The following is a 22,322-nucleotide window of genomic DNA, read 5'->3' on the forward strand; positions in this document are numbered from 1 at the left end:
CCTCATTGTCTCCATCTATTGTACAAAGTACTACGAAATCTGCACTAGGGTTTCACACTGGCTATTAATTGGCCAGACAAAACGATCATCAGGACATTTATGGGCCGTTGTGGGGGGCCGTTTTTGCTAAAACCAAATGAAATTACCAGTGTGGACTTGAAGGCTGAAGAGATCGCCTGTCATTGGAACGAATATCGACTAGTCGGGGCCAAGTCAAACTCGCAGAGACCATTTCCCCTATTATCTCCATTCCCTCGGCTATGAACAAATAGCATACAAACTCACTTGTTCCTTGAATGGACTGTGGACACTAGTCTCACCGGGGGATATAAGCGACCTTCCGAACAAGTTACAGAATACGGAGCTAACAAGATAAAGCTAACTTGGAGCTAACAGGATATGGGGCTCCCGTCCTCCGTGAATGCCATGTGCTCCGGTGTCCCGCTGTCAACTCTTTATCCTTCTGAAATATTCTATAATTGTCACCTCCCATCCATAGTAATCGAAGCTCGTTAAATGGCAACATGGATGACTACGACTACATCATCATCGGCGCAGGAATTGGCGGCCTTGTTTTGGCAAATCGTCTAAGCCAAGATTCCTCCCTTAATGTCCTCCTCATTGAAGCTGGCGCCAATCGGATGGGCGATCCTCGTATAGAGACCCCTGGATTTTTGGCCACGATGTATGGCGACCCGGACTTTGACTGGGATTACATGAGTGTCCCGCAGGTAAGCCTGCAGTAAACATCGGCTTCTCGTATCGAAACCTAATCAATAAATAGGTCCACGTAAAAAACCGACAAATCGGGCAGCCCCGCGGTCGTATTGTCGGCGGCTCTTCCGCATTGAACTTCTCCGCGGTTATGTATCCAACCGCATCTAACTTTGATGCGTGGAAGGCACTTGGAAATGATGGCTGGGGTGCCGAGGACATGGCTCCCTATCTTCGGAAATTTCACTCGTATACCGCACCCAGCGAGGCTACAGCAGAGCTGCTCGGCACAAGTCGTTACATGAAAATTGATAACCAAGGATGTGATGGTCCTGTCCCAGTATCTCTGCCAGACGTGTATGGCCCGTTTAACAAGGCCTGGAACGAGACATTTGCTGAGCTAGGCTGGGAAACTGATGCCGATCCTCTTGATGGTCACAAACTGGGTGCTTTTACTTGCCCGCTAAGCGTAGATGTCAAGACAGGGAGAAGAGGGTATGCGGCCGCATACTACTCCCCCGATGTCGCGGCGCGGCCGAACCTACGACTTCTTGCAGAGACAATGGTGGAGCGAATCATCTTCTCTCAACAAGAGGGAGACGTCATCGCCACGGGTGTGCAGATCAAGACTCAAGACGGTCCACACGAGATCAAGGCAAAGAAAGAAGTGATCCTCTGCGCAGGCAGCCTAAACTCCCCGCAACTGCTCGAGCTCTCGGGTATCGGCCGTACAGATCTTCTTCAGACCCACGGCATCCCGGTAATCGTCGACAATCCCGCCGTGGGCGAAAACCTCCAAGACCACAGCATCACGAGCATCAACTTTGAGATCGCCGATGGCCAAATCTCGGGCGATATCATGCGTGATCCTAACGTCGTCCAGACACTCATCAAGCTCTACGAGGAGACTCGCGGGGGGCCGCTTGCAGGCATGCCACTAAGCATGGCCTATCTCCCGTTAACGGATGGAAGCGGTGCCGTGCCGACAGAAGAAATCGAAGCCCTGCTCTCTAAATACCTTGACAACGATAACACCCCAGCCAACCTTCAAGCGCAGTATTCCCACCTCCGTAAGATGCTCCTCCAAAGCGACGACGCCTCCTCGCACTACCTCTTCCTCCCTGCCCAACTCCACATGAACCCAGGCAAGACAACCCTCACCGACGTGCTGGCCAAAACCTTCCCGGAGAACTACATCTCCATCATGATGCTGCACAACCACCCATTCTCGCGCGGCTCGGTCCACATTGCCTCGGGAAAGAGTGAAGACAAGCCCATCTACGACCCGAACCTGCTGTCGCACCCGCTCGATCTAGAGATCATGGCCCGGCAGTTGCAGTTCGCGGGGCGCATTGCCGAGACAGCGCCATTCTCCGCTCTCCTCAAGGCCGGGAAACGCATGCCTGTGAATACGGCCGACTTGAGTGACTTGGAGCATGCGAAAGATGTTGTTATGGATCGCTTGTATACATGTTTCCATCCCGCGGGCTCGTGTGCTATGTTGCCGAGGGAGATTGGTGGTGTCGTTGATTCTGAACTGAAGGTTTATGGGACGAAGAATTTGAGGGTTGTTGATGCTAGTGTATTCCCGCTTGAGCCCAGTGGCAATATTCAGGCTACTGTTTATGCGGTTGCGGAGCGGGCGGCAGATTTGATCAAGGGTAGAACCTGAAGTCGGGGTTGAGATTCTATATCATATGCGGGATGGGATACACATGGGACATGGCCTCTGGTGGTGAACTCCCTGATAGGACAGGTTTATTTCTCCACATTGTATAAAGGCAACTTGAAACTATGCTTTTACAGCGTATGTTGTAAGTGATATAGAAAAGTGACATATATGGAAGGCTTTAAAGTATTACATAGCGACGTCCCTCAGCAGCTCTATCAACTTCCTCATTGCGCTTTTCTTTCAAAGCACAGCTTTTCCACTTCAAGCATGGTACCGTCATCTCCATTCTGACACCTGCTCGTACCTACCTCCATCCATCCAGATCCCGGTTTCATCAACCGGCACCGGCTTCAGTTCGTTAATTTTCAGATCAGAATTCATATAAAGGTATTTAATATATTTTTCAACCAACATGTCCTATAATAAAGGAACCAAAAGTTTGAGAAATGAAAAAAAAGAAAGTTATTGATAAGAGTGGGATTCGAACCCACGCCCCTTTCGAGACCAGGAAACTATTGCTAGTTGTGGAGTTAAGGTATACCTTAACCTGGCGCCTTGGACCAACTCGGCCATCTTACCAATTGGTTAAAATGAAAGACACAATTGCTACTCACAAGTTGATTCCTACATCCCAAATCCCCCATTATCCCTTTGATGAAAAAAGTGGCAAGTCCAGGCCGGATTTCCTCGGGTGGGGCTTTCCCATTTCAGCTATGATCTCACAGATTTGCGGTATGGACAATATGAACTGTACTTTTCAGTCCGTCTGAATTTTCATTCAATTGGACTTATTCCCTACTCCGTACAGGGAAACCCCATACCATGTCTTATCTTTACCTTGAAAAGATCCCGGAAGCATAACAAAATTCCCGAAGGGGGCCAGTGGATCGGCAGAAGAACGTTCTCGGCCCCCGAGATCGGAAGCGGACAGCTCTGACGCAAGGTGCTCTTATTATTAGAACGGTCTCAACTTTCCAAGGCTGGGAACAGACTGGTCCACTCCCCAAAAGGCAAACTAATCAGATGCCAAAGGATTATTCCATATGGCTCTTTGCATTCGCAGGAAGGTGGACACCTTCAGGGGTGGCGGTTTGAGTCCACATGATGTAATCTTCTTCCTCCGGATCAGCGGTCAAAACCAGCGGTGACCCTCGCGAGCTGGTCGATTCAGCCGCAAATATTTCTTCTTCTCTCAAGCTCACTCTTTTCTTTCATTCTGACCATGGCTCCCCTAAAGCTCAACACCAAGAACCTGCAGTCAATTCAGGTCGCAGGCGATGGGCAGGTCCAAGTCCCAACCCATCGTTTCCGCGATGATTCTGTTAAGGAGGGAATCGTCCACATTGGTGTGGGCGGCTTCCACAGAGCTCATCTGGCCGTCTACGTCGACCAGTTGATGGAGAAGCATAATGAGAAGAACTACGCAATTTGCGGCGTTGGTTTGCAACCCTTCGATGCTGCCATGCGTGATGTCCTGAGAGAACAGGACCACCTCTACACCGTCCTGGAGCGCTCTGACAAGGGAAGCTTTGCCCACGTTGTCGGATGCATCAATTCCTACCTCTTTGCCCCCGACGACCGCAAAGCTGTCATTGCGAAGATGGCCCACCCCGATACCCGTATTGTGTCGCTCACCATCACCGAAAGCGGCTACTACTACAACGAAAACACACACGAGCTCCTAAGCGATCACCCCGATATCCAGGCCGATACCAAAAAAGGCAACGAAGACAAACCGTGCACAACTTTCGGCTTCCTCTACGCTGCTCTAGCAAAACGCTACCACGACGCAGAGTCCAAGGAGAAGGTCAAGCCCTTCACCGTTATGTCATGCGATAACATGCAGAAGAATGGCTCTATCACACGTCACATGCTAGTGTCATTTGCGCGCTTGATGCGTGACCCTGATGTCGCGAACTGGATTGCCGAGAAGGGCGCCTTCCCCAACGCCATGGTCGACCGCATCACACCTCAAACATCAGCCGAGGACAAAAAAGAACTAGCGAGGGACTTTGAAATCGAGGACGCATGGCCCGTTGTCACAGAGCCCTTCATGCAATGGGTTATCGAGGACCAGTTCTCCGACGGCCGCCCAGAGTTTGAGAAGGTCGGTGTCCAGGTTGTCAAGAATGTCCACGACGTCGAGGAGTTCGAGATGCACAAGCTCCGTCTGCTTAATGGGAGCCACTCGGCCATCGGCTACCCCGGCCAGATGGCAGGCTTTGAATACGTACACGAAGTCATGCAGAACCCACACATGCGCAAGTTGGTGTGGGAGATGATGCAAGAGGAGGTGAAGCCGCTGTTGCCGGACATTCCAGGCGTCAACATTGATGATTACTGCAAAACGCTCGTGAAGCGCTTCTCCAACTCCAAGATCAAGGACCAGCTGCCCCGCATCTGCCTCAATGCCTCCGGCAAGATCCCACAGTTCATCATGCCATCCATTGCCGAGGCCATTATGGAGAGCGATAAGAAGCAACGTGAATATCCTTTCCGCCGCCTGTGTTTCGTCGCGGCTTCCTGGTTCCTTTACCTCAACGGGGTCGATGACAACAAAAATAAGTTCGATGTCGTCGACCCCATGATCGATGAGCTCAGGGCTGCGGCTGAGGCCGGCCGTGGCGGTCCCAGCCAGCTGCTCGAAATCAAGAACCTCTTCGGTGATGACTTGCGCGAATGTAAGCGTTTCACCGACGAGATGGAGCAGGCTATGAAAGACATCGCTGAAAAGGGTGTCTTGAAAACTCTCGAAGAATACTTTCCTGACCGTACCTGAGGGCCTTAACTAATCACTGTTGGTTTTGGAAAAAAGTTACACTCTGCGAGCGTTGTTTTGGGTTATTTTTGCATGCGTCCTGGGATCAATATACCAGGGGGAAAATACGACATAAGAGATAGACGGTAGATAAAATTTACCTACTATGTACTTGTATATTGGAATGGATGTCGTTGGAGAGACACTGTCAGATTTGATTGAACTGTTTTCTGGATATGTTTTGGACAAAGCAAATTTTTGTGGGCGGGGATATAGCCATGGAGATCTACTATGTTTAGACTACTGCGAATCGTAATTGCATTTTGATATATACCTCCGGGTTCAACTTTCCAAGCCTTGTATGTGGAGTAGACGGCGTCCGGTCCCGGGGACCACTTGCTACCGATAAAGTACTAAAGGAAAGTGAAAACGGACTCACTGGAAACCAGAGATTCTCATTTTTAAGCCAATAGTCAGGTTCTATGAGCTATCAGAATGGTCAGTGACATGAAATTCATAACCAATCAAGAAGTCGACAGTTCTCACATTTGCATGCCGACAGCCATTCGTACCCGAGGAACTACCAAATACAAACAAGAGAAGATTTAAATATTTTCAGTGGATTTTGAAGTATCTGGGATAATAGAACACCCGCTAGCAGTTTAAAAAATAGGAGTATGTATGAACAATATTACAAGAGAAGATTTAAATATTTTCAGTGGATTTTGAAGTATCTGGGATAATAGAACACCCGCTAGCAGTTTAAAAAATAGGAGTATGTATGAACAATATTACAAAAAAAGGCCAAACCTACAAATCCAACTCGTGGAATAGGGGGCTATGTAAGACAGCCAGTAAACAAAAGACAAGTTTAAACCAGAACATGCAAAACAAGTCTCAAGTTTACAGCATGATCATGAAGACACCAGAGGCAACGGCAGCAACGGCGTAGGCACCAGCCTGCCAGACACCAATGTGCACAGCCTGGGGAACAGTACCAGCAGCAATACCCGAGGAGGTAGCACCACCAGCACCAGTACCAGAAGCACCAGCACCAGTGCTAGCAGCAAGACCACCGCTGACAGCACCAGTACCAGCAGAACCAGCAGCACTCATCTGAGTAGCGCAGGAGCCGGAGGCAGAGGTGGACTTCTTGGTCTTGGCAACACCGTTGAAGCCACAAGCCTCGCTACCAGCCTTGCCCTTGTTCTTCTGGTAGTAAACGTTCATAGCCCAAGCCAGACGCTGCTTAGCAGAGCACATGGAGTAAGCGCCGTAGGTACCGGAAGTAGCGTTGGACAGGACACCGGCCATGACACCATCCTCACCACCCAGGTAGCCGAAGGTGGAACCGACCTGCTTGTCGGTGATGTCGGAGTTGGGGACACACTCCAGGGAGTTGTACATGCACTCGCAGAGGTCGGCGTTGGGGGAGGGGGGCAGCTTGCTAGCGGCGTTCCAGTCGGAGCCGACGGTGGGACAGCTGCGGCCGACGGTGGTGGAGACGGAGTACTTGGCGGATTCGACGCCGGTCGGGGTGGCGGAGGCCATTTGCTTGGAGAGGTTGCTGAAGTCCGGGAGGGTCTTGACGTCGTCGCCGTCGACGGAGACAAGGCCGTACTTGTTGGCTTCTTCGTAGTACATGTAGACGATGCCGCCGGACCAGACGTCGGTCATCTTGTCGCTGTACAGGACGGGGACGTCGGTGAACTTGCGGGGACGGACTTCGTTGCAACCGTACTCGGAGAAGAAGGCGGGGACGGGGTAGTCTGCGAATTCCTTGGTGCGCTCGGCGTAGCCGGATTTCTGGAAGGAGGAGTCGCCGCACCACTCGTAGATGTTGTAGCCGAAGAAGTCGATGGAGTCGGCGGCTTCGTCGCAGATTAGGTAGTTGGAGACGGCTTCGCGGACGGTGGCATCGTCATCGGTGGCGTAGCCGACGGCCAGGGAGCTGCGGTAGTTCTTCTCCTTGATGTAGGACTTCATGTCGCGGACGGCGGCTTTGACGTAGGCCATGGAGTTGGTGTTGTTGACCTTGTTGGCGACTTCGTTTCCGGCGAAGAAGCCGATGACGTTGGGGTACTTGGCGAAGGCATCGACGACCTGGGAGTAGCGAGTGAAGAGATCCGAGTTCCAGGTAGGGTCGTCGGACACAATAGATTCGCTGGGCGAGGACAGATCGGTGATCAGGTAGATACCGGCATCGGCGAGGGCGTTCATACACTCATCGTGGTCCTTGCTGGGGTCGACGGCGTAGGTACGGACAACATTGGTGCGCAGTTGGGTCAGGTAGGGGATATCACGCTTGCAGGTGTCAATGGCCAACGGGTCGGTGTATTTGCTCTCGCTGGAACCACCGTTGCGACCGGTGTATTCGGGCTGGTAGGCGACACCACGGATGAAGAACTCGGTGCCGTTGTTGGAGTAGAAGAACTTCTTGCCCTTGATCTCAATAGAGGGAACGTCGGCAGCCATAGCCGCTCCCAGAAGGGAGAGACCAGCGATGATGGAGGCCTTCATTGTGTAAGGAAATTTAAATCCTAACGAATGTCTGACAGGTACCTGTCTCTGGTAGCGAATGTCGAATGTAAATAAGAGATAGAAAGAAGAAATCTAAGAAGGGAATAACGGAGTAGAAAAGAGACCCTGCGGGAAGAGGGAGGAAGGGGGGATATGTACGCGCATTCATGTGGATAAATCAAGTGCATATCATCCATCCATGTTTGAGTCCTTTTTTTTTTTCTATTTTTGTTTTTGTTTTTGGTAAATCAATTGAAAGATGTGATTGGCAATCCATCTGAACAGGAACAAGGTGGAAGACGTTCATATCCTCCATTATTGGCGGTGATATTCCACTACTATCCACTACTATCCACTACTCCTCCACTGTCCCTCCACTGTCCCCTTCCATCAAGCCTTTTCCCGTTGAGTCCTTTTGCTTATTTGCCACCCCTGAAACAAGTGTAAGCGCTAGTGTGTGGACGGCTCGATGATACTCGGAAAACCCTGGACCCTGACTGGAGGGTTTATGTGGAACTTCTCTTCTGCTAATCTATTGGAAAAGTCAGGACTGGTCCTCCGTAACTTGTTCACCGGACTTAAAGTGTATATATGTACATATGTATATCCATGGAGATGCCTGGACAATATTGTATGATAGACAAGATATCCAAAGCTTGTTCGTTGCCAAGGACGATCGATGCTATGACGTTCGGAATGAAATCTCTGGGCATCCTTGGCTAAGGCTTGTCTATTATACGGAGTACCACATCCAAGGTTGAACGGAAATATAACAATTCAGAAACCATCCCAAATAATCTGGTTCATGGACTAGTAGAGACTGTGCCTTAAATAGTACAAAGTATACCGTACTGTGTAGGGTACTTCTGGGGGCGTTTCGGGCCAATATTTATGTTTCACATCTCATCGGCCTATAATTTTAGGGGATTGATACAGCCACCCCCCTTTGGATCACACCACCCCCCTTTAGATCAGACCACCCCCCCCCCCTGCCTAGAGAATCAGGCACTAATCCTACCGCCTTCCTACTCGGGTACCGCATTTACCTCGACACCTACACCTTCCTACCGCATTCCTCACCGCCTTTAAGTTTTACACCGCCTTCGTGTCAAACTGCCCCTAACACTATAGGACGATAGCAGATACCTACAATTTATATGCAAACATATAGTAAAAACAAGTCACTTTTGTTAGCACCTATACCTAGTTTTGCGAGCGGAGCGAAGCAAATAATACAGGCAATATACCCAAGGTCTATGCTAAAAAATCCGCCTACGAATTCTGAGATCCTGGCCTCTGATTGGCTAGAAAATTCACCCGCCATGTGAATAGGGTAGGGCTAAATCACGTGATCAAACTTTTGGCAGGATGTTTGCCCGGCCCGGATTTCACGTGACGTTATTATTTGACAGATCACGTGATACCGGCCCAGCACCATCCAGACCCAGCTCCATACCCAGCTCCGCACCCAGCTCCATACCCAGCTCCAGACCCAGCTCCATACCCAGCTCCATACCCAGCTCCATACCCAGCTCCATACCCAGCTCCATACCCAGCTCCATACCCAGCTCCATACCCAGCTCCATACCCAGCTCCATACCCAGCTCCATACCCAGCTCCATACCCAGCTCCATACCCAGCTCCATACCCAGCTCCATACCCAGCTCCATACCCAGCTCCATACCCAGCTCCAGCTCCATACCCAGACCCAGCTCCGCACCCAGCACCGCACCCAGCTCTATACTAACCTAGCACTATACAGACCCAGCTCCATACCCAGCACTATACCCAGCACCATACCTAGCTCCATACCCAGCACCATACCTAGCTCCATACCTAGCTCCATACCTAGCTCCATACCTAGCACTAGATAGAAAAGGCAGCCTATAGGCCATCTTAGCTCGGATCCGGCCCGGATTTGCTTCCGCTACGCTTAGCAAAATATCAGCTGTACGCCTCTACCACCGGTGGGCGCTTACAGCTCGCTGGTATACCCAGCACCCAGCACCATACCCAGCACTATACCCAGCACCATACCCAGCACTATACCCAGCACCATACCTAGCACCATACCTAGCACCATACCCAGCACGACACCGAGGCCAGCACCCAGACCCAGCACCCAGACCTAGCATCGAGACCCAGCTGTTGACATGCATGGTATGGTATGTCTTTATGCCTTTGTCCCTTTGTGCAGACTGAGCCTTTGCTATGTCAGTTTGATATGTCAGTTTGATATGTCAGTTTGTCAGTTTGCCATTCCTTTGTTAGCACAGGCTTCATATACAGCCTGTTTTTCCATAGATTCATAGTACGCATCTTCTTCCCGATTTTCCCTCCATGCTACTTCATCCACTAGTCCTCCTTCGTAGCCTCAACACCAGCACCTAGACCCAGCACCTAGACCCAGCACCTAGACCTAGCACCCAGACCCAGCACTAGACCCAGCACTAAGTCGTAAGACGTGAATGTAGACGTGAAAGGGGCCGGAAACGCGCGCGGGGAAGTGTATAAGCAGCGTATTCGATTAATATGAGTAAACAAATGCTTAATTCAATGATAATATACATTTTTTTTGTGATCAAAATGCATGTTTTTTTACTATATAAACCGGAATTCCTATGGTGGTGGCAGAATTATATGGCAGAAAACTCTACACTGGCAGAAAGTATAGCAGAATCCAGTGTCGCACCCGATCAGGAAGGCGGTATAGTGGGAGCCTGAATTCCTAGGCAGGGGGGTGGTCTGATCCAAAGGGGGGTGGTGTGATCTAAAGGGGGGTGGCTATATCAATCCCCTAATTTTATGATATCCTTGGATCCGACAATGCTACAATTGCTGTACGGAGTACAACAGTTGTATACATAGTAGTATCTTATCATATTATCACATATACTGTTTAATATAGTAATATTCTGAATATTCCATTAACTTGGGACAAGACCATCAATATCCGAAACATCTTTAATTTGGACGATCAGACGGCACAGCAGGCACTAATATTTCTTCCCGTCTTTATTGCCGCTCTCTTTCCCATGGGGATAATGATATAGCCAGAATACTTTTTTTTTTTCCCTCAAAAGAAAGAAAGAAATGCACAATCTACAACATACAGCATACAACCCAATATCATTCGAGATCAGAACCAGGCAGTGCAGCTCAGGGGTATATGCACCCCTGAATATCATAGATCACGTCAAAGGCGGGTCCTAGCATACGATATCCTACAAGAAAGTCAATCCTCTCCCGTTCGGGGCTTCATGGTATGTACTCCGAGCCTATTTTGCTTTACCAAGCTTTGTGGCGGAACAATAACCTGCTGGGGATGGAGTCTCGGTGGATTCCTTGTTTTGCTATCAGTATAAGACATTTTCAGGCCATTGGGGCTATGAAAAAAACTCTCCAGTACTGGTTTGCAGTGGGAGACACTAGCTGAGACTGATAAGCGCCGCTTTACTTTGCTGTCTATACTCCGTACCGGGGGGACATGGTGAACGTATTAGTTAAATATGCGGAGGAGGATCTTTGTCGTGGATACTGATGACATGTTCCACCTTGTAAAGGACCAACTTGTCGCTGCGAAATAGACGTCATTTCCGAAGTCCAGAATAAGTCTACTCTGTACTCTGTACTTCGACTCAGTGTCGTTAGAGCCGGAATCTAGATCAAGCCCGTATAACCAGGCAATACTCCGTACTGTTGTACTCACATCCCCGCCAGAGATAGTGGTTCGCGTATGAGACATCTAGGATCCGCAAATAAATAATCCAGGAGCAACTTTCTTCCATTTGGCAATCACGCAGATGACATGGCAACCTCTCCACAATGAACAAGGGTCAAGAAGCGAAGTTTGTCCTCCGTTTGTACTCCGTAAAGATAAAGTGGATAATGTGAATCAAAAAGATCGATTTCAGACTAAGTTAATGAAAGACACGAAGCCCTGGAGAACTGGAATTCAAGCTCGAAGTGGCTAGCGCGAGGTAGGCAGCAACTATGTATTTTGGCCCCTAAGATGCCGAAATCCATAGGGCTGGGACTTTTTCCTTTTCTGTGGATTTGCACATTTTTAAATTTGAGGCTCTCGACTTCCATTTTGCTCTGCCTCGTTCATTCTGCCTTACTCTGACTCTGACTCTGCCTCACCTCGCTTCACCTCGCTTCACCAACGGCCCGACTGCAATCCTTACAGCACACCAACGCAACAGAAATGAAAGGGCGACAACCAACTACGTCAGCAGCGCAGCTGAGTGAGCTGAGCGTTGCTGGATATATGTTTCCTCGGGATAACGACAGCCTTTACTTTTCAAGGCCAAAGAGTGAAAATAAGCCACCGACGTCCGCAGTACCTGCCCGAGGCTAGCTGACCATTGATCATATGGCCTTATCACGAAGAGTGGTTTATAACAAAAGTCAATATGGATACCAGCATGTCTAATGATAGGATTGAAATTTCTTTGGGGGAGCGTGCCAGAGCACTTCCAACGGTCCAGCGCTTACATATGGGCACCAGCAACCTTGAAAACTAACACGTGACTGTTTGATTATGCGTCTAGCTTGACCGGGAAACCAACCAACACATACAACATACAACAGAAAAGGGGCTTGTGGCGTTCTGAGGAAATCAATACTCCGTACTCCGTACTCGAGACTTGATTGATCCAGACACTGCCAAGAGCGGGTCAACACCCCCTACACAATTGTTGGAAATTTCCCAAAAGACCCATATTTGCGACCCTCTGTGCCACGATTGCTCCGTACGGAGTACGGAGTACAACATACAGAGTACTATGTTGTATATTCGTATGACATCTGCAGGAATGCCCAAGCAAATCCATGTGTGTGCTATTTGAAGACTGCCGATGATCGCAAAACAAGATTATGCCAAGTCACCCAAGCACAAGACAACAAAGCTTCCACTGACGAAGCTTTCGGTTCCAAGCTTTTTGAGTGGCGGAGTTTCGTCCAACATACAACATACAAGTTCATATCTGACACAGTCACGCGCAACATGAATTTATAGCACTGGGCTTGAAACAGATACTTATCCTGACTGGCTCTTTACCAACTACCAACGCTCACTACCTTTCCCTACCAGTCTAGCGATCCGAGCTTGCTTTTTTCGAGACGCTAAGCTCATAATATTTACTCCACTATAGGCGCTATACCACAATACGGAGTACGCACTACCACGATCGTCCCGGACGAATGTGGCTGTGTGTCTCAATTCTTCTCGAAGTCCGTTCTCTAAAGAAACCTAGAAAATTGTTACCAGACAAATTTTATCCCTTCATTTTCCGACTCCATTTGCTCTCTTTCTCTCCGTTCGTTTCATAATTGTCACTCGTTTGGTCTTTGTTGACCTCCCACCCCTTGCTTGGGCGCGATCATTCTCACCGTTCCCCTGTCTGCGTGCCAGTGTTTGAGTCCCCTTTGAACTTCGCGGATCCGCCATTCATTATCCTGTGGCTGAATCCTAAGCCCATCCCCATCCAGCGCTTAGACTACTGTAATCGCTTCAGCCTGTGAGCCCGCTAAGCTACCCACATCTCGAAACCTTGAAGAAGTACGTGTTCCTCTAGCCCTTATAGGCATCCGTCGCAGGCGTCGCAGGTCCAAGCCACGCTGTGGCTGTATCACCAATTGGACGAAATACAACCTCACTGTTGGCATCTTATGTCCTAATTGCGGTTGCTTTGTCCTTGTTTTTTTCTATTTAAGTACTCTTGCACCATCACTTTTACTCACGGGTCCATTTCTACACACAGAGACTCATCAACCCACCATGCGTAAGTCCAACATCTATACATACTCAACCTCAACTGGCCAGTCATACTAACAATACAACTAGATAAAATTCGCAGTGCGGCTCGCGCATCGGCATGGTACGGCCCCTCCTTCAACCCATTCCAAAAGATCCAAACCAGGTCCCATCGATCGAACTCTATGCAGCTCGAGGGCGGACTAGCCCACTCCCAGACCCTGGGCGAGCTCTCAGCAGACCAGCAACGCCGAAGGGAAATGCACGACGGCATCAATGTCCCGGAGTACTCAAACACATTCGGGCCGGAGTTCGCTGGCAGCGACCATGAAACAAACAAGTCTCCGCCTGAACCGTCCATGGCGAGCCAGGATCCAATCAATGTCTCCTCGGTGCGCGGGGTCGATACGGAGACTGTTGGATCAGCGCAAGCGCGTCAGCGGAAGGGGGGCATTTTGGGCAAGTTCAAGCATCGCCATGGTGACGATGAATGGGAGGATAAGAAGTCGCATTCGGATAAGCAGTCTTTCACCTTTGCATCGCAGTTGAGAGCTACTGTCTTGAACTCGTGGATCAACGTTCTTTTGATCGCTGCACCTGTTGGAAGTATGTCTTGCTATTTTTGTCGTCTGTTGATGTATGGAAGCGGCGTGCTAATTTCTATTTCGCAGTTGTGCTATATGCCGTTGGAGCTAATCCGATTGCGATATTCGTGGTTAACTTCATTGCTATCATGTGAGCGATATATACCCACCAATATCGAGGACCTTCCGCTAACAGACGTCCACTAGTCCTCTGGCTGCCATGCTCAGTTTCGCAACTGAAGAGATTGCCCTTCGGTATGCTTGGATGTATCTGGTTCTATCCGATCCATACTCACATCTCTTCTAGTACGAGTGAAACAATCGGTGGCCTGCTGAATGCCTCGTTCGGGTATGCTTTGTTCTACCGTTGTCTCCTTCCACCGCAGCATTTCTAACCTATATAGTAATGCCGTTGAGCTGATCGTTGCAATCATCGCACTGGTCCAGCGCAAAACCCTCATCGTGCAGACCTCGCTCATCGGAAGTATTTTGTCCAACCTACTCCTGGTGCTGGGCATGTCTTTCTTCCTCGGTGGTATCCCTCGCATCGAGCAACATTTCAACGTAACAGTTGCCCAGACAGCCGCGAGTATGCTCGCATTAGCTGTTAGCAGTTTGATCATTCCGACTGCCTACCACAAGTGGTCTGATCGTCAGTGATGACTACACCCCAGAACCCGCAAATCGACAGAGAGCTAACGAGAGTTTTTTTTTTTCGAATATAGTTGGAACAGTAGATGGAACCGCCGCCCTATCTCGAGGTACGTTACTCGTTACTCGCTGGGACTTCCCAGCCGTGTCCATCGCTTTATCTATCTTCTTGCTCACACCGCACCACAGGCACCAGCGTCCTCCTTCTCATCGTGTACGGCTGCTACCTCTTCTTCCAGTTGAAGTCACACGCCGACATGTACAACCGACCCAGCCAGAAGGTCGAACGGCGAAGCGCAAAGGTCGAAGAAGGCGACGCCAGCCGGGGTATTGCCCAGATCGGCAAAATGACTGCCACACCGTTGGTCGGACAGAATCCCGACCACATGCAGATGGAGGATCTCGACGAGGAGCCCGAGGAGCCGCAGTTGTCCATTACCGTTGCCGTTCTTACGCTGATTATCTCGACTGCGTTTGTCGCTGCGTGTGCTGAGTTCATGGTATGCATATTTACGTTTCTCCGGGATCCGTTGTAGATCCATTTTTTTGTGTGTGATCGCAGTAAGCTCATTCATCTACCAGGTTGAATCGATCGATGCCTTGACGGAAACAGGTAACATTCGCGAGACATTCGTCGGCCTGATCCTGCTGCCTATCGTTGGTAATGCGGCTGAGCACGCTACGGCGGTGACAGTCGCATGCAAGGATAAGATGGATCTTACGATTGGTGTTGCTGTCGGATCCAGCATGCAGATTGCGCTGCTCGTTTTGCCCCTGATTGTTGTTCTTGGGTGGATCATTGGCGTTGAGGATATGGTATGGATGAGCCCTATGCAGACGACTATGTGGATTGAGGGCTGGTACTAACTGCGTCAGACTCTCAACTTCGACGGATTCCAGGTGATTGTACTATTCATGTCTGTTCTTCTGGTAAGTGGTTTCAGTTTAGCGGGAAAGTGATATCAGTATAATTATACTGACTGGTGTTTTATAGGTCAACTACCTCATCGGTGATGGCAAGTCTCACTGGCTTGAGGGTGTCTTGTTGATGATGATGTATCTGATTATCGCTCTTGCGGCTTGGTATGTGGTTGCTATGGGTGCTTGGCAGTTGTCTCTTACTGATTGCGTTTCTAGGTTCTTCATTTAAACCTTTACACGCATTACAGTCATCGGGCTGGGTCCCCGTTGACGATACGATATCGATCTTCCAATTTACCATCCCATTCCTGGGGACTTCTCTTGGTTAATATTTCTTCTCTATATCATGTTTATTTCCATTGACTTGTCTTTGGACTCTATTATGATCGCTCATAATATACCCACTCTGGCGATGCTTTCCATGTCCGACGCATTTTATTCCGTCCCCGACTCTATAGACAAAATTGGCTGGTGATGCTATTTCAGTTGGCCGCAATAACCCATATAACAAAAGTACAACAACATAAATAGCCGGAGAACAGCTCACATAACCGTCGTAATAGATCAGGCTAAAAAGTCAAGGTGCCTAACCCGGCAACTTGGTCCCGAGTGGGGATTGGCAGAACTTTTCGGGATTGAATTCGCCGAACTCAGAGAGTTCGCAGAGTCAACCTTGGAAATACCTTGGAAATAAACCCGTGGACGAATAAGCAGAGTACAATTATGCTAATAACACAGTTGATTAGTGCATACTTTTAGCCACCGGGGATTTATCGGGGTAAACGATCTTGCACGGTTAGGCTATCCAAATCCGGACTCGGGAGACTCGGTATGCCACCGATATTTCTAACCGAGCCGATGTGGGGGCTTGGATTGTTCCTGGCTTGTTCTTTTCGGATCCTTTTCATTTCCACTGCGGAGTTCCTCCGTACGGAGTCCCCGGAACTTAGGTTCCTTTTCTGGAAGTGTTTAGCCTATAACAGACCAGGTAAGAAATTTGATGACAGGATATATTCTACCTAAGGTTTGTATGAACCACGTGCCGACGGATAAGTTGGAATCGGTAACTGCTCCGCGCCGAGAAAGGTCAGGAAAGGGGGGAAAAGAGGATTTGATCCCGACCGGGGTTTTTTTTTCCTGGATCATAATATTATGTATTTATTTCCAGCCACGGCGCTGGAGGCTTTGTTTTAGCACTTGGATTGGACTATTTCTAAATCGAACGGTTCCGGCGGCACGGGATGTCTCGGATAATATGGGAAAAGGTTAGCAAAGATGAACAAGGGAGTTTCCTTTATTAATTTTTGTCAGCTGAGAGGCTACTCCATATGTGGGGGTAGAGAAAGGATGTGGAAGGACAATGTCGTAGCAGAGGGCAGAGGAATGGTAGGAATGGAGGAATGGAATGCAATGTTAATCAAGTATATGTCATGGAAACTGTTCCAATAATTTCCCTTTTAAGCTTCCCCACTATTATCCACCGGAGTACGGAGTATACGGAGTATAATATATCAAAAAGCCAAGAGGCCGGAGATTTACTAGACATGGGAATATTAGGCACATGACCATTGGTGCCCTCTCCTCGGACTTCCAAAGTTACTGTGCAAATATAAATACTCTAGGTTTCCTTGACTATACAATTCGATACTATTACTGAAAAAAAAAAAAAAAAAAAAAGAAAAGAAAAAGTCAAAACGAACCAGAACCTCTTACCTAATATAAAGTAAATGCGGGGTTATCCGGGGTCCAATCGCTGGAGCCTCGGAGGCGGCGGTCCAATCGTTGTATCGGACGGGGCCGAAATGTGACCGGGGGGAAAAACTCGGTGTATGAGACTTTTCCGATGTGTGACATGAACATGTGTATAACCTCGGAACTCCATTGGATTACTCCGTGGGATGAAACAGCATCTCTGATGCAGTCGGCCTCGGGGCTGTTTGCACTTGCACATGGAACTAATATTATGATATAAGGGTAGCAGCAGAAGTACGGAATAAGCAATTCAGTCCAATTCCTCATCCCGTGAAATTTGCGTGTTCTTCCGAAGGGATGGCAGCTCATTCGACCCTCTGCCGAGCGACCCTGATCCCTTCCCCGATTCTTCCACCTGTGACGAGTGGCAAGCGGGGGAAAACACAACCAACATTGCAGGAACGTCGCACGGAGACCTCCGTCGAATACGGGGTGAGAAGGTCCAAGGTAACAGCCGACGCCAATCAACTCCAGCCTAACTGTCAATGTAACTCCCGTGATGATCGAGGATCTCGCTTCTTTGCGGGGAGCCCCGACCAGGGTTAGTGGAGACTCTTGATTGGGTGCTATATCCCCTTCTTCCCCCAGATTGATAGGCTGGCATGGTAGGGTCATCCATGTTCTGGGGACGAGCCTATACCCGAGGGATCCAAATGGGCCGAGATACCCCTCTTGGAAAAAGGAAAAACCATGTGGAAGGAGAAAGAAAGAAAAGCCTTATGGTCCGGTCCACTGGATTTTCTGGGCATCTTGTGGAGTCTCGTCGGTTTTCCGTTCTTTTTTCCATGCCTCGCACTTATGGATTTTCTCGCTGTACTCTCCGAGAATGTCCCCCCCATCTGTGCGCACACATTCTCTTCTTTGCCTATTTTGGTGTTCCCGACGCGGGAAGAGACGGTGTATGGATTCCCGCCCAGACAAATGCCGATCGGACATCAGCTGTCACGGGGTAGTCAATTGCCTAGGTAGAAGGGCAAGGTACTTTTGTACCCTAGTCTGTATAGAGTTCTAGGCCATGGAACCAGGATTGCACGGAGTACAACATTGTACGGTACGGACGATGGTCCCCAAATCCACCGATGCCCCAGATTTAGGACACTGTAACTTATCCTCAGAGAAAAATGCCGGAAAGTGGCCGGAAGACAATCGGCCGGGGAGTGGACGGGTATTGTTATTCCAGCTAGTCCCGGGTGCTTTGGATCTGGATTTGGCCTGGTAGTCAAGACAATGTCCTACTTGACAGGCCAGATTGCACTTTTGCTTTTTTGCTTTTTGCTTTTCTTATTTTTCGGACCGTGAGCCTGAACCCGAGTCGGGTTGAGATGCGATGACGATCATGAGATCAGAGAGCGCTGGTAAGAATGGGGTATATTTCCTATGTAGGCCGCACAGGCCGCAGGATGTTTTCCGTGCCGAGAAGTTGAAGGTATATATTACGTATGGAGATGGAGGTAGATATGTATTGTATTTGAATATTATAGAGTGAATATATGAATATATGTATATATAAAAATATTTACTCTACTAACTATATAGTTATTGTATATTGTAGATAGTAAGAGTACATACTAAAGAACAATCCCAGTCAATCGGCAAGCCAGAAACTGGGGGGCTCCACCTCCACGAAAAGGCGCGTCCTTGCATACTTTTGGGATCCTCCGCAATTTCAGCGGCTCTTGATTTTCTCGGCTTTTCTTTTTCTTTTTCTTTTCGCTTTTTTTACCCTTTCCCTTTCACTTTTTCCCTCTTCTCAGGCCCTATTTCCCCGGAGACAATTCCCCGTTCCCTCCCGACTTGTGTTTCTCCCGGTCCGGTGCCCCGACTCTTTTGAGTTTCCCCCACACTCCGCCAATTCCGTTCTTCTTCTTCTCCCTTGGGCCTTCCCTCTTTCTCTTTTTCTCTTCGCCAGGGTTCTCTGGTAGGTTTCCCAAGCTACATCCCCGCATATGTAATGCTGATTATTATAGAAAACGTCCACATAATTTACCGAGATTCTTCCCGCAAAAAAAACCCCCCAACGTGTGACCCGGATACGGTAAATGGGAGAATTGCGCTTGACACAAATCGACTCGCATATTTGCAGACTTCGGGTCTGTCCAATACAACATGCGGTCCAGCATCGCTTGCGCTCGATGCCGGCGCAGTAAAATCAAGTGTGTCAATGCCGGCATCGATACAACCTGCCGCGCGTGCGAATCATCCGGGCGCGAATGTGTCTACCCAACCCCAGCAATCGGAGTGAGCAGCGCCAAACGAGATCTGGCTGCCCTGGCAGAAGGCGAGGATCGAAATGGAGACTGGGATGGCCCGAAACGACATCGTTCACGCAAGGTGGTAGGCATCTCTGGCTCGTCGGCTGGTTCTAAGCTCGGTGTGGATGCGCTTGATTCCTCAATACTTACAACAAAAGTTTGGGAGGCCGTCTTCGATCTCTTCCAATCGCATTTTGCCACTCTTCTACCCTTCCTACATCCCGCGACCTTTCTCGGCCAGATTCGACAGCTTTCCTCTCCTCCTCCCGCGACCTTTGATGGACAAGATCCCCGGAATCCCGGTTATAAAATGGACCCATCCTCCTCACTCATCCCGCTGGGCGTACTGGCCCTGACTGCTCGGTTTCACCCTCCGTTGGCCGCAGCTCATTCACCAGCATCGCCTAGTCATTCCTCGAATCCGCTTGCCGCATCGGAATACTATGCCGCAGCCCTTCGCAGCCGGCTGGCCGGCTTGGATGGCGCTTGCCTCGCTCAGCCGGACCTTACGCGCGTACAGGCGCTATTGATGTTAGCCTTGCACGAGTGGGGGATGTGCCGAGGCAAAAGTGCTTGGGTCTATGTGGGCATGGCCATCCGGCTTGCACAGGCCATGGGTCTACCCTTTGAACTTGAAAATGAATTCCCAGCGCGAGATCCTTCGCGGTCGTCTCCTGGATTGAGAACCGAGGCAGATCATTTTGGTCTGCCACGACGTGTAGAGCCCAGGGAGCCGACCTCTGATGATATCATTGCGCAAGAGACTAAGCGCCGGACGTTCTGGGCTTGTTTCATCCTCGACCGATGCCTCAGCAGTGGAAAGTATCGGCCTCGGATGGTCCGAGTAAAGGAACTCGGAATTCAGCTTCCGAGCGACAACGCTTTTGCTTTCGGCGAGCGGGTTCGAACGGCCCGGCTTAATGAACCGGCCGTTCGGCGTCCGCAGAGTTTCGGCTCCCAAAGCATGCAAATCCCCAGCATCCGTCAAAGTATAGGAGGCTTTGGCGATGAAAAACTCCCAGGACCCAATGGAACTCCTGATAACAAGCCCTGGTCACCTATCTCTCGTCGCAAGGACTCCAGCGAAGAGGACGTTGATCGATGGGAGGTTGGCGCAGAGGAGTCGGTGCTCAGCCGGGTTATTCGGATCATTCGTGTTTGGGGAAGCATCGCCAAATGGTCTTGCGCTGGCGGTCGACGCACGGAGCAGTATCCCCCCTGGCATCCTGAATCTCGCTTCGCCTCGCTCCGCCAGCAGTTGAACGAGTTCCAGGATAGTCTTTCCCGCAACCTGCAATATTCCCTGCGAAATACCGACACACATATCATGTACAAGACCACTCTGGCTTCGTATACCGTGATGCATGTTGTCTACTTCCTATCGGTGATTGTCCTTCACCGTGCCTATATCCCATTCCTGCCTCTCCGCTGCAATGAGCCTTCGGGTCCCTTGGATGAGCCGTTGTTCCCTGTCGATAAGGTCAATGGCCCACCCGATGGTTTCTGGCGGGATAGTGCCCGTGAGCTGTTCAAGGCAGCGCGGCAGATGATCGACCTCGTGGCCACTTGTCAAGCCCGCGGTGCTCTTGTTGAGAACCCCTTGGTCGGATTTGCTATCTACAATGCCGCTTTTGTCGGTGTTTATGGAACGCATTTCCCACACATGGATCCGGATGGATTGATGGGGACTAAGCCACCCCCTGCGAGCCACGATAGCCACCAGCTTGGTGTCGCACAAGCACGCAAGGCCTTGGATATCATCCGAGAGATGAGGCCTCGTCTGAAGATGGCCATGGGCTGGTTCCGCACCCTGAACCGCCTTCACAGCTACTTCTCCAAAGTCAAGCGCGATTTCCGCCGGGTTTCACGGAACCGCTTGGATAGCATGTCGGATGCCTCTGACCACGGCCTCAACGGGATTCGCCTCCTCCGCGAAGGCGGTGCTGGTGGCGGCCTCGAGGAATTCAAGATGCTCGAAAAACTTTTCCTTGACTTTGGAAGCATCGAGGACCAGTTAACAGATTCTGGGATGGACGACGACGGTATCGCAGTTCCCGCAGCAAGCGAGTCCATGTACGAGCGCACGAACATGAGTGACGCTGGAAGCAACGCCGTCAGGAGTGAAACCGGCGATCCCGGTGACCAGATGCTCGACGGTGTCGGTGGTCGCCGCGAGTCATGGGTCCCGGTCAACAGCCCCGGTCTGTCGCTACCTGGACACGAAGGTGACCGCCGTCCCAGTCTACCACTTCCCAACAGCCGCCAAATGCCATCCGGATCTCCGTACTCCCTCCCGTCCCTTCAGCAACACCACCCAGACGGCCCCATTTACACCACCTCATCCCCCAGCTTCCCCTCTCTATCCGCAACTACGCAGTCCCCCTCCCAGTACATGACGGCAACAACAAACCGCCTAAATCCCATCAACTCCTGGCTTCCAGCCCGCCCGCAGGCGCCTCCCCCTCCGTACTCCCAATCCCTCCCTCCTATCAACGCAGCCGCCTCACACACCATCCCTGTCCTCCCGCCACCCGGATCCGTAACTCAGTTGGCTCCCTCCCCGCCTCTGACCTCAACCGAATACCCAGACTCAAGCTTGCTATCAACGAGTCTCGGCGGAGACGACGTCCTCGCCTTCCTGGATGGGTGTGATTGGGGCCAGTTATCCATGCTTGCGCCTTCTGAGATTGGTATTCCCGCCGGTTGGCTGAGTACGGTCTGGTCCCAATTCAGCCGCTAA

General features: G+C 50.1%; 6 protein-coding genes across 6 annotated transcripts; 4 read left to right on the forward strand and 2 right to left on the reverse strand.

Moving 5' to 3' along the window:
• Window positions 1-524: 524 nt before the first annotated feature.
• On the forward strand, window positions 525-2,386 carry N7525_005310 (GMC family oxidoreductase; the record flags this gene model as incomplete). Its single annotated transcript, XM_002564906.1, has 2 exons — window positions 525-731; window positions 785-2,386. The coding sequence occupies 2 exons, from the start codon at window positions 525-527 to the stop codon at window positions 2,384-2,386; spliced, it is 1,809 nt and encodes a 602-aa protein (XP_002564952.1).
• Window positions 2,387-3,608: 1,222 nt separating this feature from the next.
• On the forward strand, window positions 3,609-5,165 carry N7525_005311 (mannitol dehydrogenase family protein; the record flags this gene model as incomplete). Its single annotated transcript, XM_002564905.1, has 1 exon — window positions 3,609-5,165. The coding sequence occupies one exon, from the start codon at window positions 3,609-3,611 to the stop codon at window positions 5,163-5,165; it is 1,557 nt and encodes a 518-aa protein (XP_002564951.1).
• Window positions 5,166-6,047: 882 nt separating this feature from the next.
• On the reverse strand, window positions 6,048-7,664 carry N7525_005312 (glycoside hydrolase family 72 protein; the record flags this gene model as incomplete). The annotated part of the gene is made up of 1 exon (XM_002564904.1): window positions 6,048-7,664. The coding sequence occupies one exon, from the start codon at window positions 7,662-7,664 to the stop codon at window positions 6,048-6,050; it is 1,617 nt and encodes a 538-aa protein (XP_002564950.1).
• A 1,388-nt stretch (window positions 7,665-9,052) lies between these two features.
• Window positions 9,053-9,364, reverse strand: N7525_005313 (uncharacterized protein; the record flags this gene model as incomplete). Its single annotated transcript, XM_061213355.1, has 1 exon — window positions 9,053-9,364. The coding sequence occupies one exon, from the start codon at window positions 9,362-9,364 to the stop codon at window positions 9,053-9,055; it is 312 nt and encodes a 103-aa protein (XP_061070376.1).
• Window positions 9,365-13,446: 4,082 nt separating this feature from the next.
• Window positions 13,447-15,807, forward strand: N7525_005314 (hydrogen/calcium exchanger domain-containing protein; the record flags this gene model as incomplete). Its single annotated transcript, XM_061213356.1, has 12 exons — window positions 13,447-13,450; window positions 13,513-14,028; window positions 14,094-14,157; window positions 14,214-14,261; window positions 14,314-14,355; window positions 14,411-14,658; window positions 14,732-14,767; window positions 14,847-15,157; window positions 15,240-15,473; window positions 15,534-15,587; window positions 15,652-15,740; window positions 15,795-15,807. The coding sequence occupies 12 exons, from the start codon at window positions 13,447-13,449 to the stop codon at window positions 15,805-15,807; spliced, it is 1,659 nt and encodes a 552-aa protein (XP_061070377.1).
• Window positions 15,808-19,436: 3,629 nt separating this feature from the next.
• Window positions 19,437-22,322, forward strand: N7525_005315 (putative C6 transcription factor; the record flags this gene model as incomplete). Its single annotated transcript, XM_002564900.1, has 1 exon — window positions 19,437-22,322. The coding sequence occupies one exon, from the start codon at window positions 19,437-19,439 to the stop codon at window positions 22,320-22,322; it is 2,886 nt and encodes a 961-aa protein (XP_002564946.1).

The sequence above is a fragment of the Penicillium rubens genome (assembly GCF_028828025.1).
Source record: "Penicillium rubens strain IBT 27055 chromosome Unknown utg000002l_segment0_segment0, whole genome shotgun sequence".
NCBI lineage: Eukaryota > Fungi > Ascomycota > Eurotiomycetes > Eurotiales > Aspergillaceae > Penicillium > Penicillium rubens.